The sequence below is a fragment of the Formica exsecta genome, unplaced genomic scaffold (assembly GCF_003651465.1).
Source record: "Formica exsecta isolate Colony F162 unplaced genomic scaffold, ASM365146v1 scaffold438, whole genome shotgun sequence".
Classification (NCBI taxonomy): Eukaryota; Metazoa; Arthropoda; class Insecta; order Hymenoptera; family Formicidae; genus Formica; species Formica exsecta.
The window spans coordinates 14,902-28,791 of record NW_021851617.1 but is presented as its reverse complement, the minus strand read 5'-3'; the positions used below and the strand labels follow the sequence as shown (position 1 = coordinate 28,791).

Sequence of the window (13,890 nt, the reverse complement as noted above, 5' to 3'; positions counted from 1 at the left end):
GTTCGCGGTCAAGATTTCCGTTATCGCGAAAGTTTCTAACAAGAAGCTTTTAATCAAGATTTCCTAACCGCAAAAAAGGGCAGTAATTAACAGGACAATCAAGATATCCGTCGGAACCGCGGAACGCGTGCCGTCACTCGCTCCTATCGTTCAAAATAAAAGAACATTGCAAACATGCACTCGATTCTTTTCCAAAATCTCCTTGTCCTCCAGCGGATCTACGGATTCGCGTTACACACAGCTTCTCGCTCATCTCTGAGCGTTTCTAAAGATTCGGGCGATCTCGTCGAGGTCGACTCCCGAACAAATATATTATCTATTATATTGTTTTATCTATATATTGTCTATTAGTAATATATGATATTATATACGTTATAGTAATATATATATTACTATAACATATATAATATATTACTAATAGACAAATTATCTGGCAAAGCAAATTTAAACGACGATTTGACGGCAGGTACAATCTCAGCATATTTTTTAGATCGGGACGCTCCTGAGGCATAGCGTTACGCGCGCGATCGGCGGCTCGGCCGTCGAGTCTCGAGCGGTAGTGGGGAGACCGTAGGCGTCGCTTCACATATCGGCCCGAAAAGGGCAACTATCTCCGAGCACTGCTTTAAAGAAATGACTATCATTGGCCAATGTAGTATTTACTATGTATTAAAGTATATCGGTGTAAACTAAGCCAATATAAATAAGTATTACTCTATGAAACTGCGATTACGACTGTTAAAAGATAATGTAATGTCAAACAAGGATTGACAATCGTGCTATTTCTCTATCCCGCTAATATGATACACGAAATATCGATAGTAACAAAGCAACAAATCACCAAGTCTAACAGGCACCCGTATCTTAAGCCTTTTTCCCACGATGCGACTTCGTGTTGGATAGCATGCATGATTTGCTGCTTGCTGCTTGCTGCCCTGCGCTCTACTTACATTGCATAAGACTAAGGGTGCGGCCCCATGAACTGATATTTTCCGCGTAACGCGTATCGCGTAACCAATGAGAGGCATTAAACGTTTTCTATTACGCAGAATAGAAAATCTGATTGGTTACGCGATATGCGTTACGCGAAAAATATTAGTCCATGGAGCAGCACCCTAAGCTGGGCACGCTATAAGTTTTCGCTTCACATGGAGCAAGGTGCAAAGCTAGTTTAGCGGATGGAACTGACGATAATTTGTGCGCTGCACCTAAAAAAAATTTGTTAGGAAATGGACGCTGTGCGCAGGCAGAGTTTAGGAGCACTTTTTCTTTTGTTAATTTTACAAGTGGAAATAAGACGTCATGAAACATGATAAAGAAGACTTTGGATGAAAAAATGGCACACAATGATAATCATAAAAAACAACAAGATTATGTCAACTTTATCATGTGATCTAGTCGCTAGTTCTCATTGGCTGCTTACAATGCCTAGCAATAAAATATGCAGAGAAAATAGCACTCATTCTATCGTGTAAAACCGTCAGCGCTACTTGCAGCAAATAGCTTTTCTCGTTGCGTACCCTGCACGATGGCTAGCAGGGCTTTTCGCAAGTGTTACGTCTCAGCGACGCTCTCACTAGATATCCCAGCTGGTTATACGGGAGATATAGATATTTTTGATATCTAATAGATATCTACTGATTATCCATAGTAGATATGGACATTATATGGATATGTCGATATCCAGTAGATATCGATTAGATATGTAGCTCTGTGTGGGCAGAGACGCCGAGAGCTAGGAACGAACTAGTGGATCTAGGAGATTGACGTAAGGCACGGAACTAATCCTCACTAAGACTTTGCTAGTATCTTATGGCTAGAGACGTACGCATGCGCAAATAGATATATGCAATTCATATTCAGCATTCGATATTTTCAAGGAGGGCAATTAGTTGATCTATATCTAAATTACCGTCTAGAAAATCAGAAATGAGTCTAAGGGTGTCATGCAGCGTAACTTGCGTAAGCGTAACTTGCGTATTCTAGTAATTTAATAGAAGTTACGCTATTTTAAAAGTCGGCATTCACATGGAGCGTATTGCACGAAATGCATAACTAATATAACCAATTGTAGATTAGAGTTTCCGTTGTACACTCTAACGGAAATGCTAAGTAGATTTGCGATTGGTTTCCGTAACCTATGCATCTTGAAAAGTACGCATCATGGGGAACCGATACTCTGGATACGAGTATATGTGAAGCGGAATGTATGCAACATTTATAAAGGATTGAATTAAATACAAAACAGTATATGTATTCTTGAGGTCACGAAAAGACAATCGGTGATACCGATAGACTCACCATTCAAAAAAAAAGTGTTAATTAAAAGGTATTAATGCTAATGTTATGTCCAGACTCGGGGAAGGATGAGTCGACGGAGGAGCGCAACAACTATTTTTCATTATCCCGAAGTCAAACGCCTCGTGGCGTTTGGAATCGGGTCGAACGAACTTCTAGGTCCGAAAAGCAGGTAAACGACTGAGTCGCTATTACACTGTTTTCGGAAGTTCATTCGGCGGTCCCTTTTCGGTCAGAGAATTTAATCTTTTACGCGGGATGGGACCAAGTGCGATCTTTCTACTATGAGTGGAGATTAATAAAGAGTTATTTTGATTTTTAATTAACAAATATAAATTTATTCATTTAATAAAAAAAAATGTAATATTCGTTTTCTTCTGAATATGTGTGAATGTGTGTGTGTGTGTGTGTGTGTGTGTGTGTTAGTTCACGGGTGTTACATTAATACGAAGGGTATCAGTCAGTCAGAATGCAAGGGAATGATTTTATTGTTAATTTTAGGTTCTGACTGGTTAATACAATATGAAGATTTAATTAATAAAAAAAAACATGTGTGCGTGTGTGTGAATGAGGTAGAAAGTAAGGATCATGGAGAGAGAATGAAAGGAGATTTAAATTTAGTTCAATTTAGTCCTGGTAGGACAAATCTGATTCTAAATTAGGTAGTTCTTCGCAGAACTCCTGAATGGCCTTTTCGAAATCGTCTGATTCCGAAAACTGCGGGGAAGGAGGGGTGAATTATTCAAGAGGATTGTAGATAATGACGAGAATGATCTCGGGGAGGAAGGCGGTTCAAGAGAAAGAGGTTCAGGGGAATATACTGGGGAGTAGCTGGGAGAAAGATGGTAAGGGGAAAGGGGGAGGTTGTAACTTTGCTGGGTTGTGAGCTTGTGTGTAGTGAGTCAATCTTACTCCTAAATCTTTTTAAAATGGTGGTGAGACGCCGCTGGAAGACACTGGTTTTCTCAACTAACTCGCGAGTCATAATACAGAGCAAGAGTACTCGGATTAAGAGTTACAGTAAAAGAGATGTGATGTGTTCGCGAGTTCTCTTTTTATAATCTTCTTTTTGGGGCATATTCTAATTCTAAGAGTGGGAATCTTCCAAAACTTCGACGAATTGAATTTGCGCAGAAGTGGGGATTTTCCAATTTTCTCATTTTATAATCTTCTTTTTGGGGCATATTCTAATTCTAAGAGTGGGAATCTTCCAAAACTTCGACGAATTGAATTTGCGAAGAAGTGGGGATTTTCCAATTTTAGCAAATTAAAAATGTGCCAGTGTCTTCGTTAGGCGGGGTGTTTCTCCTACTTTTCATGTTTTGGATGGACCCGTGGTGGATCGTCCATTGGTGAGTTCGATATTCGTTCGAAGATTCCTTGCACGTGTTCAGATTAAAGGTCCTATTTTTCTATAATAATTTTTATTGCTATTGGTGCAGCTGTGTTTATTGAATATTTGTTAGAAAATTTTTATTATTATAGATGCAGTTGTGTTTGTTGGGTATTTCGTTAGAAAATTTTATATTATCTTGAAGAAACCGGCATGGTTTCATCACTGATCTTTTACGTTGGTCTGTTTACTGAGCGGTTCGTTCGTCTCACCAATCGATGATCATTGCCGACACTTCGCGGAAGGAAGGAATCGTGGAATCGCCAGGACGTAACACTAATTACGTTACAATGAATAATCTATAAGATAAAAATTTGAATATTAGTATTTATATATTAGAAAGTAATTCAGAGGTTATCCCACTCCAGAAAAGTATATAATAATGGATCCTAACCTGGTATTAATAATTATCATATATGGAAACGATGGCAAAAGTGGAAGAAGATGAAGCAAACACTTCAACAGCGAAAGTTGGGAAACGTCATATATTAAACTTGTTTGGAATATGAAAACTGATGATGTATCAAGAGAAAAAAGCTCGTCACAGAATGTGGGTGCGCCCGATATTTACAGAAAGACAAAGATTATTGCAGGATGCCAGTGACAATTTGGTCAGAGAAATGGAGTTTGAAGACCACGAAATGTTCTATAGTTATTAGTAGAATGTCCGCAGAGATGTTCAATCAGTTATTGAGTATTATTGGGCCACTCATTGAAAAACAATATGTCATTCGAGATCCAATATCAGCCCGTACCCGGCTTTTAGTGTGCTTACGTTATTTAGCGTTTGGGGACAGTATACAAGTATGGCTCAATAGCTTATTCTTTTCGGATTGGAATAAATACTGTCTCAAAAATTATTTTTGAGACATGTGAGGAATTATGGAATACTCTCCACAAATCAGTTTTCCCTGAAATAAAGAAAAATAATTGGCTGAAAATTGCGAATGATTTTGCGACGAAGTGGAATTTTCCGCACTGCATAAGTGCGATAGATGGAAAGCACGTAGTAATACAGATGAGTCGATGTTTAAATAATGTACTTAGTATTTATATTTACTTTAAGAGATGAAAATGGTCATTTTCTATTTCAGTCACCTCCTCACAGCGGCTCAATTTTTTATAATTACAAGGGAAATCATAGTATTAATTTATTAGCGATTTGTGATGCCAATTACTGTTTCACATTAGTTGACATTGGTGCGGAAGGCAGACAGAGCGACGGCGGCATCCTTACGCATTCAAACTTTGGTCAGCGATTCGAAAGAAATCAAATGAATTTGCCACAACCGAGATCAATTGAAGCTTCCGGGCCCGCATTACCATTTGTATTAACGGCGGATGAAGCATTCGCTTTGACTCATTATATAATGCGACTGTATCCACGAAGCGGACATCTGAATCGTCAAAGAAATGTATTTAACTACCGTCTCAGTCGAGCACGTAGAATGATCAAAAGCGTGTTTGACATTTTGGCAGCGAAATGGCGAATTTATCATCGACCGATAATCGCATCTGTCTCTACCGTAGTCAAAATTGTTCAAGCGATTGTATGCTTACATAATTTCGTGATCCAGAATGAAAACAAATTGCCATTTTTCGAAAGGCGTTATACACGTATTATCAGTGAAGGGAGAGTTATGACAAGCGGTGCATTGCAAGAAATGAACAATGCTGACAGAACTAACACTCACATCTGACTTGCCTCTAGAATTTGAGACGACTTTGCTACATATTTCGAAAACACCGGGGCAGTATCCTGGCAGTGGGAAAAAGTTCTGCTCAACGATTTTTAAGAAAAATTTAGTCGGTTATTTAAAAACTGAAGGAACGAAATTAATTTTTTTGATAAAAAAGTAACATGCAGATTGATGCACCATTGATTGGAAAATGTAATTATATTTATATTTTTTAATAAAGATAAACAAGATATTTATCATAAACATATATTTTCTGTTTTATTTTCACTAACAATTGTTTACTTATTAAATTTACGAAGTTACTTATTAAATTTATGAAGTTTATATTATAAAATATATGTTTATATAATTTATTGTTTATATAATAATAATAAAAACGTTCCCAGTTAATAGCGCGTTGATGGTTTTGTATTCGAATCTTGGTTAGCACAAAGATCTTCCATTTCGGCGAGCAACATCAAAAATCGTATTACCAGACGAGTTCTGTCATGGTATGGCAACCTTCGCATAGCTTCTCCCAACCGTGCTAAAAATCTATCTAGCGGATCAGTAGCTTGCGCTGTTGGCTCTTTCAATGCTTCTATTAAAGCTGTATGCAAGACATCGGTCTTTTGCTCTAAAACATAATGTAGACTTTTAATACATCAACTGAATCACGTTATATGCTCACATGAACACGCAATACAAACATATCCCTAGCAAAAATATAGAATATCATTAAAATAAAAAATTTCAATTAACAACTCTGCACGGTACGCTTAAGTCCCAATCTACAATAGATGTTTTAAATCTTAAGCCTCAAACAAGTAACCAATTACAGTCGAATGTGAGGAGAATAATCAATTGTGATTGATTTCTTAAGGCTTAATAGACAAATTAATATATTATATAATATATATATTACTATAACATATATAATATATTACTAATAGATAAATTATCTGGCAAAGCAAATTTAAACGACGGTTTGATGGCAGGTACAATCTCAGCATATTTTTTAGAACGGGACTAATCCACTGCAATTAGGATTTTACTTCGGAATAATTAATATAAAAGCATATAGTGTTTTTTTAGCTATGTTTTGGTGTCTTGAATAAAGCCTCAAAAGTCCCCAGCGTGGAAGTATACGCTAAGCATTTGGCAACAATTTAAAGGGCTAAAATTCTACTCCAAAATAAATTTTCGTGAATATCTCGATTTCTATCAAATTTACGAAAAAAACATGTCATATGAAATAGAAGTTCTTCGACAAAAAAAATTAAAGATTCAGGAATGTATTCATTTATGTTATCAAACAAATTTGTGCTGGATGGATAAAAATCAGTTTCACAAATTGTAGTACGTACATCCTGGCGTAAAATTTCAGCAGCAGTACCAAGAATTCTGCGTCGTTCTGCTTCCGGATTGTCTTTTTTTTTTATACCAAGCTTCATTTAAAATATTCAGATGCGTCTCTCGAAATGAAACAATCGTAAATCCTGTTTTTTTACTGGTGATAATAATTTTGTCTTCATACTTTTCTTCAAGTTTTTTTTTGATAGTTCTGTCGTCAGGTATATAATCTGTCAGGATGCTTTTCAACTCAGTCAATGTGAATTGAGAGTCTTCATTGTTTTCAATGAAAGAAAAGATTTTCTCCATGGCTGTTGATACATTTTCGATTATAGGACGACCTACTTTTTTTCCCTGTGAGACTGGCGAATTAAATTTAGTTAAACAATTTTGATGATACTTAGCTTCAGCTGCAACTAAATCTGTCTCAAACGTAACACGTTTTTTAACAGCTTTTGCCCAGTCATCTCCTCTAGTTTCAACTATTTTTTCAATACTTTCCTTAAAACCAAGAGTTGATACATGGCAAACTTTCACACGAAGTTCTTGCCGTTTTTTTTTCTCTTTTTCTTCGTTAGCTTCCTTTCCGCAAATAAATCAACAGTTTTTAAAATCAAAACTCGGTTGGCTTGACCTCATTCTTTTTTTCAAGGGACTCAACGAAGCTGCAGCCTCCTCGTTTTCGCGTCTTTTTTTATACGCTTTGATACTCGATGAACGAGTATACTCTTTTCGGCATTGGACATGGACTGTGCATGATGTCAATTGACGCAATTGTTCGTGTTTTCCATCACCTCTTTCAACACTGGCATCAATTAACTTGTCTAATCCACGCTCAACCTCGACAGTAGGACCATCGCCAAGCGATTGATCACAAATAAAACAACTTTCACTCATTTTTCTCAAAATTAATTGGTTAGTAGGATTACAAAACACATTCGTATGCCACACTGGCCTACACAATACTGCTGAATTTTTCGTTCTCGCCTGTTCTTTCAAGTGATAAAATACGCAGGTATAGACCAGTATAAACCAGAGCTGCCAGATCATCCACGCTTGCAACGCGCAACCGTAGTGGAAGGGATAACGCACACAAGCGAAACCGCGTACATGTGATGCGCAGAGCGCTCTGCACATCACATGTACGCGGTTTCGCTTGTGTACGTCATCCACTACGGTTGCAAGCGTGGATGATCTAGCAGCTCTGGTATAAACCTTAACCGATGGCATCCGGTGAGCCCCCCCCCGGCCCGAAATGGCAAAAGGGAGAAACAGATGTTTAGTCCGGTTCCCTATTGAGAATACGATGGTCTTTGTAACAATTTTAACGTTCCTATATTCATGCACAGATATAAGAAACGTGTATTTGAAGTATTAATACTCACCTAGTCTAATAATTGTTCTTTTTTTTACTTTTATCTCTTAGTATAATGAAAATGGGTGAAAATGGAATATTTGTCTTTTTTATGACTTTTCACTCGTATTTATCGTGGAAACGGTTGCTTATACGAAAAAATGACCCTCTATGTTTTTTCTAGAAAATTTTCTTAGCTTTCTATTTCATATGACATGTTTTTTTCGTAAATTTGATAGAAATCGAGATATTCACGAAAATTTATTTTGGAGTAGAATTTTAGCCCTTTAAATTGTTGCCAAATGCTTAGCGTATACTTCCACGCTGGGGACTTTTGAGGCTTTATTCAAGACACCAAAACATAGCTAAAAAAACACTATATGCTTTTATATTAATTATTCCGCAGTTTAACTCTATTTTTGACTAATTGCAGTGGACTAGACGCTCCTGAGGCATAGCGTTACGCGCGCGATCGGCGGCTCAGCCGTCGAGCCTCGAGCGGTAGTGGGGGGACCGTAGGCGTCGCTTCACATATCGGCCCGCAACTATCTCCGAGCACTGGCTTAAAACATCTATTAATATAATAAATCTATGTAAACTGGAACTAATCGCAGATTTATTAATCCATTTCTACTGCCAATGAAAAATAGAGGCTCGTTGGTTTTTTTGACTTCTACTCATAGCAGGCAAGTAAATAAATCCGGAATACGCATGGTGTAGTGGTCGTCATTGAGAGAATGAATGAATATTTAGAGGCTTCATATTCACTCGTTGCTATATTAGATATTTTTGAACAAATTAAATTGCGATGACTTACTTTTGGCTGCGGAGGTTTGTCTGAGTACATTCAAATAATAGTCAGCAGTTTGCAACGGTCCTGAAAACAAGGTAGCAATGTTATTGTAGCAATACATATTTTGATACATATAAAGTTATTATCGTCAAAGGAAACAGGAGGAAAAAAATATTAACAAACTACCAACTTCTCTAATTTGTGGCTGATATTCGCGAAGTCACACTGAAAGTTGGCGGCGTTTGTAGAGAGACGCTTTTGGGTGTCGAGGTGTGCAGAGGAATGAAAGTTGGTGTGGACGTTTGTGGAGGGGAACGCAAGTGGGAGTCAGTACCGGTAGAGAAGCATGAGTGGTAGTCGGTGTCTGAGAAGAAATATCGGTGAACTCCAAAGATGAAGCAACAATATCATCCTCGTGTTGCTCGATTGTTCCATATACTTCACTTTCAGCAATTCTATATACTTCGCTTTCAGCGTCGTCTGGCAATGAACTCACAGTCCTGTAATAAATATATATTTATATATTCATACAGCATCTTATGTGAGTGTGTCGAACATGAAAAATTGTCTTCTATATCTATTTGCCTTGACAAATTGACAAAAAAAAAATGATACATTTTTGCATATTGAAAAGAAAGAACTTACTGCTGTGTCTCAAGAAAGTCGTTCAAGAATGTCATGAGGTCATAAAATCTGAACTTAGATTTCTTTAGTCCACTAGCTTTGGCTGTCGATCCACTGGGAATGTAACCTTTGACTTTTTTGCGAGCTTTTGCATAATTATCTCGCAAATATTTCCAGCGAGCCTTAAGTCCGTATCAGACTACACATTGAAAATTGAAGATTGAAGATTAAAAATTGGAATTTGACCAAAATTTAATCAGAACAAAAGGGACTAAAATTTCTTTGTCCTGATTGGTCAAATTTCAATCTTGAATCTTCAACCTCAATCTTCAATGCGTAGTCTGATACGGGCTTTACGCTATTCCGCTGCATAGGTTCGCACCCTAAGGGTGCCGTCTCATGGCGCGTATTGCGATACGCGCGTATCGGGCGTATCGAACTCTGCGACCAATCACAGACGATCTGCTGTTTTCAGTACACCGGAGTTTGGTTCCTACAGTCCCATGGAACGGATTACGCGGAAGCGGATCCAGCGGATCGCCGATCACGGAGTTGTTCCGTTAGATCCCTTTCAAAGATTACATCAAAGCAGTCCTGTGATTAGCGATCCGCTGAATCCGCTTCCGCGTAATCCGCTCCATGGGACTGTAGGAACGAAACTCCGGCGTACTGAACAGACGCACACAAGCACGCATGCACCTAAAAAGTAAAGTTTTCGCCAGTTGTTTGCAAATATTAATAAAGTAAAAAAAGTTAAAAGTTTGGAAATTGCTGTTGGTGTTTATAAAAGTTTAATAAAAAAAATTGTGAAAAATAGTTTGTAGTAAATAGAGATAAATAAAATTTGGTATATTAAATTAGGTTAGTGTGTATATATTATCTCTTGAATGTTTATTTCCATTCCTATTGCACTTTATAAGTTTGTTCCAATAATCTCTTGTTCTTTTTCTAGCAGAAAAGAATGGATTCCGAAACTGTGCTATTAGCTATTATTTGTTTAGTGAAGAAATTTAAACGAAGTTACAGTATTTTTTGTCAAGAAGAATTACGACGCAAAATATTCCAATTGTATGTACTGTACACAATTGTGGTAAACGAAGAACAATCTAAAAAAAAGCGACAATTTTGGGTGCGACCTATATTTACTTTACATTGGCGATTATTACAAGGAGCGAGTGACAATCTCGTGAAAGAAATGGAGATTGAAGACAAAGAAAAATTTGTCAATTATTTTCGAATGGATCCTATCATATTCCAAAAATTACTCAAATTAGTCGGCCCTTCCATCGTTAAACAATATGTAATTCGAGATACAATTCCTCCTGAAACGCGTTTGCATATTACGGTTCGATATCTGGCATCAGGAGCATGGTATCGATCTTATATGCCTACCGAATTGGCAATAATACTATGTCAAAGATAATATCAGAGATTTGCGAGGAAATATGGAATGCTTTGAAGGAGACAGTTTTTCTTCATGACAATCCAGAGAGTTGGCAAAAAATTGCTGACAAATTTGAGCGATTTTGGAACTATCCAAATTGTGTAGGATGTATCGATGGAAAGCACGTTTGTTCGGGAGTCGACCTCGACGAGATCGCCCGAATCTTTAGAAACGCTCAGAGATGAGCAAGAAGCTGTGTGTAACGCGAATCCGTAAATCCGCTGGAGGACAAGGAGATTTGAGAAAAAACTCGAGTGCAGATTGTTTTAAATATTCGTTTAATTTAGAATAATAGGAGCGAACGACGGCACGTATTCCGCGACTCCGATGGAAATCTTCAAAATGTCCTGTTAATTACTGCCTCTGACGCGTTGCGGAAATTTTGTAGAGCTTCTTGCTAGAGGCTCTCGCGAGAACGGATATCTTGCACGCGGACGCCGGATGGAATTTAGCGCGAGGCAGAGGACATTCGCGATGCGGGTAACGAACGTCGACTCTCGGACTCCAAACAATTAAAGTTCACAATATCTTAGCACTAAGAAAGTAAAGAGTACGGTGTGAGATATTACCGAATTGACCGCCTCGAGAAGATGAACGCGATCGTATGTGAAACAATTCGGAACGATTGTGAGACGAGTAAGCCTACTGCGTACGCGACACGAGCGAGAATAAGCGAAATGCAAATTTGAAAGATCGATGAATTTCGACCGGCTCGAATCGTTGTCGTAGGCAGACTAAATCGACCGACCGCGGAAACTCGCGTTCTGCCGATGGGAATAACAAGGTTTTTCGACGTCGAACCTTCGAGAGCTAGCTGTTTGTCACAGTTTTTCATTTCGATTATCACGCGATCACGAGCCAATCGATTGATCGACGGTGTTTTTCCACGCTCGTGTTTTGATGTTGTCTCTTTGTCGTTTGAATTTGTCGGTGAAACTTGCCGTTGAATTCGATCGATTAGATTCAACGTTTCGATTTTGAACAACGTTACATTGCAGGTACATTGAAAGATGTTTTTTTATTATGAATTTTGGTAAATATAACTTTAATACTATATATTTATTATATGACCAATTTACCAAAAAAAGTGTTAGTCGAAGAATGTGGGTTCGTACTTATTGTGGAGTACCTCTCATTATTAATGTACGACTAGTAATAAAATTATATACATATGTAATTTTGGTTACAGGCTATGCCACATAGCGGCTTGACGCATTACAATTATAAAGGATATCACAGCATCAATCTGTTGGCGATTAGCGATGCGAAATCGCTTTATGGTCGACATCGGTGCTGAAGGTAGACAGAGTGATGGAGGAGTTTTTAGAAATAGTAATATGGGAAGATGTTTCGAAGAAGGTACATTGAAGTTGCCAAATGCTAAGCCTATCAAAATTAATGGACCAACACTGCCTTATGTGTTGCTAGCGGACGAAGCATTTCCATTAACAACATACATCGTATCCGCGAAGTAGCAAGCTGGATTTCAGGAAGAAAGTTTTTAATTACAGACTCACAAGGAACCTTCGGCAACGCGAAAATTCAAAAAAATCTGAAACTTTGCATAATTATAGAGTAGTAGTAACGAAACGATTTTTAGTTGGTGCTAAAAATCGGTTTCAGGGGTGAAAACAACCCCTTAGAAAAAATCGGTTTTTACATTCCGAAGCGAATATCATTGAAACAAAAAGAAATATGAAAAAATTGTTTAAACAAAAGTTTTATGGTTTCAAATGTACTTTACAATGGCGTATATGGATTTTTAAAAAATGGTAAATTTTTCGAAATACCCCCACCACTCAATATTTTTATTTGATATTTTGAAAAAATTTTTAAATTGTATTAAAGCTTATGTTACGCCAAATTCAACCAGGTATGATAAAGTTATGTTGCGGAAATTAATTCTTGAGAAATAAAATAAAGACGCACGCTACCTATACTAATTTTATTCGCTCGCTATTTCGTGACGTTTTATCTCTTTTTTCTTTTTTTCATAAGGTCTCGCAATACACGATAATGATGCTGAATATTAGTAATAATATTTGTAGTCCAATTACGTAAATAATCTTTCTATACTATATACATTGTATCATAATAATATAAAAAAAACAGGATGGAGTCTTGTATTATTTCAATAATATTAAATTATTAATTAATATTATAATTTTAAAATAATATTTTGCAAATTAAATTTTAATTCAAGATGTAAAAAGATAATATATGAAAAAAGTTTAAATGTTTTATAAAATTTTCCAATCAACAAAAATTAAATTAATTTTAAAATTAAATTAAATTAATTATCAAATTATTATTTATTCTATGTAATTGTTACAATAATGATATTGTTCAAAGAAATGTTCAAAACAAAAATATTCTTTGCACCATGCACAACGTATAAGAGCCATTTTACCACAAATACTGCATCTTGGTATATATTTTTCTTCTCTAAAATAACAAATATTTATTGGATTATCAAACTTTTCAGGCCGCGTTGATAAATATCCACTTTTGTACCAACTATATTTAAATACATTTTGAAATCTTGGAGAAGAAAGTTGATTATGTGTTAAACTTTGTAGTTTTATTATATTATTACGTGAATGTAAATTTATGTCATAATTATTTAAAATAATATTATCAGAAAAACATCAATCAAAATTTTTCCAAATTCTAAAACCGAAAACATCTAAAGGTTGTATATAAGCAGTTGTTTTTTTAGTATTGTTAAAATATTTACTTGTTTATCTGCTGGTATAAATTCTTTTAATTGTTCCGGACAATGTCCTGTCCATGAATCAAGCAGTAGTAGACTTTTTTCTCCAGTATTTCGTAAATATACTTCTTCAAACCAGTTTTTGAAATGTTGGCTTGTGAGTTTTCCGGATTTTGAAGCCGCAATGTAAACATTAATAGGTCTAAAAAGAGTTTCTTCTACTCGTGGTCCAAATTTTC

At 36.5% G+C, this 13,890-nt stretch overlaps 1 protein-coding gene and 1 pseudogene across 1 annotated transcript in view; one reads left to right on the top strand and one right to left on the bottom strand.

The window, feature by feature from the left end:
• Nucleotides 1-10,689: 10,689 nt before the first annotated feature.
• LOC115240490 lies at nt 10,690-12,256 on the top strand (annotated as a pseudogene).
• Nucleotides 12,257-13,226: 970 nt separating this feature from the next.
• LOC115240495 overlaps nt 13,227-13,890 on the bottom strand; it is a 5,403-nt gene continuing 4,739 nt past the window's right edge. The window contains exons 3-4 of the mRNA XM_029815673.1: nt 13,676-13,890; nt 13,227-13,383 (exon numbers count right to left, since the gene is read on the bottom strand). The exon at nt 13,676-13,890 is cut by the window's right edge and continues 1 nt beyond it. Of these exons, the coding sequence (XP_029671533.1) occupies nt 13,345-13,383; nt 13,676-13,890 (254 nt within the window). The 3' untranslated portion in view covers nt 13,227-13,344. The remainder of the gene's footprint in view (nt 13,384-13,675) is intronic.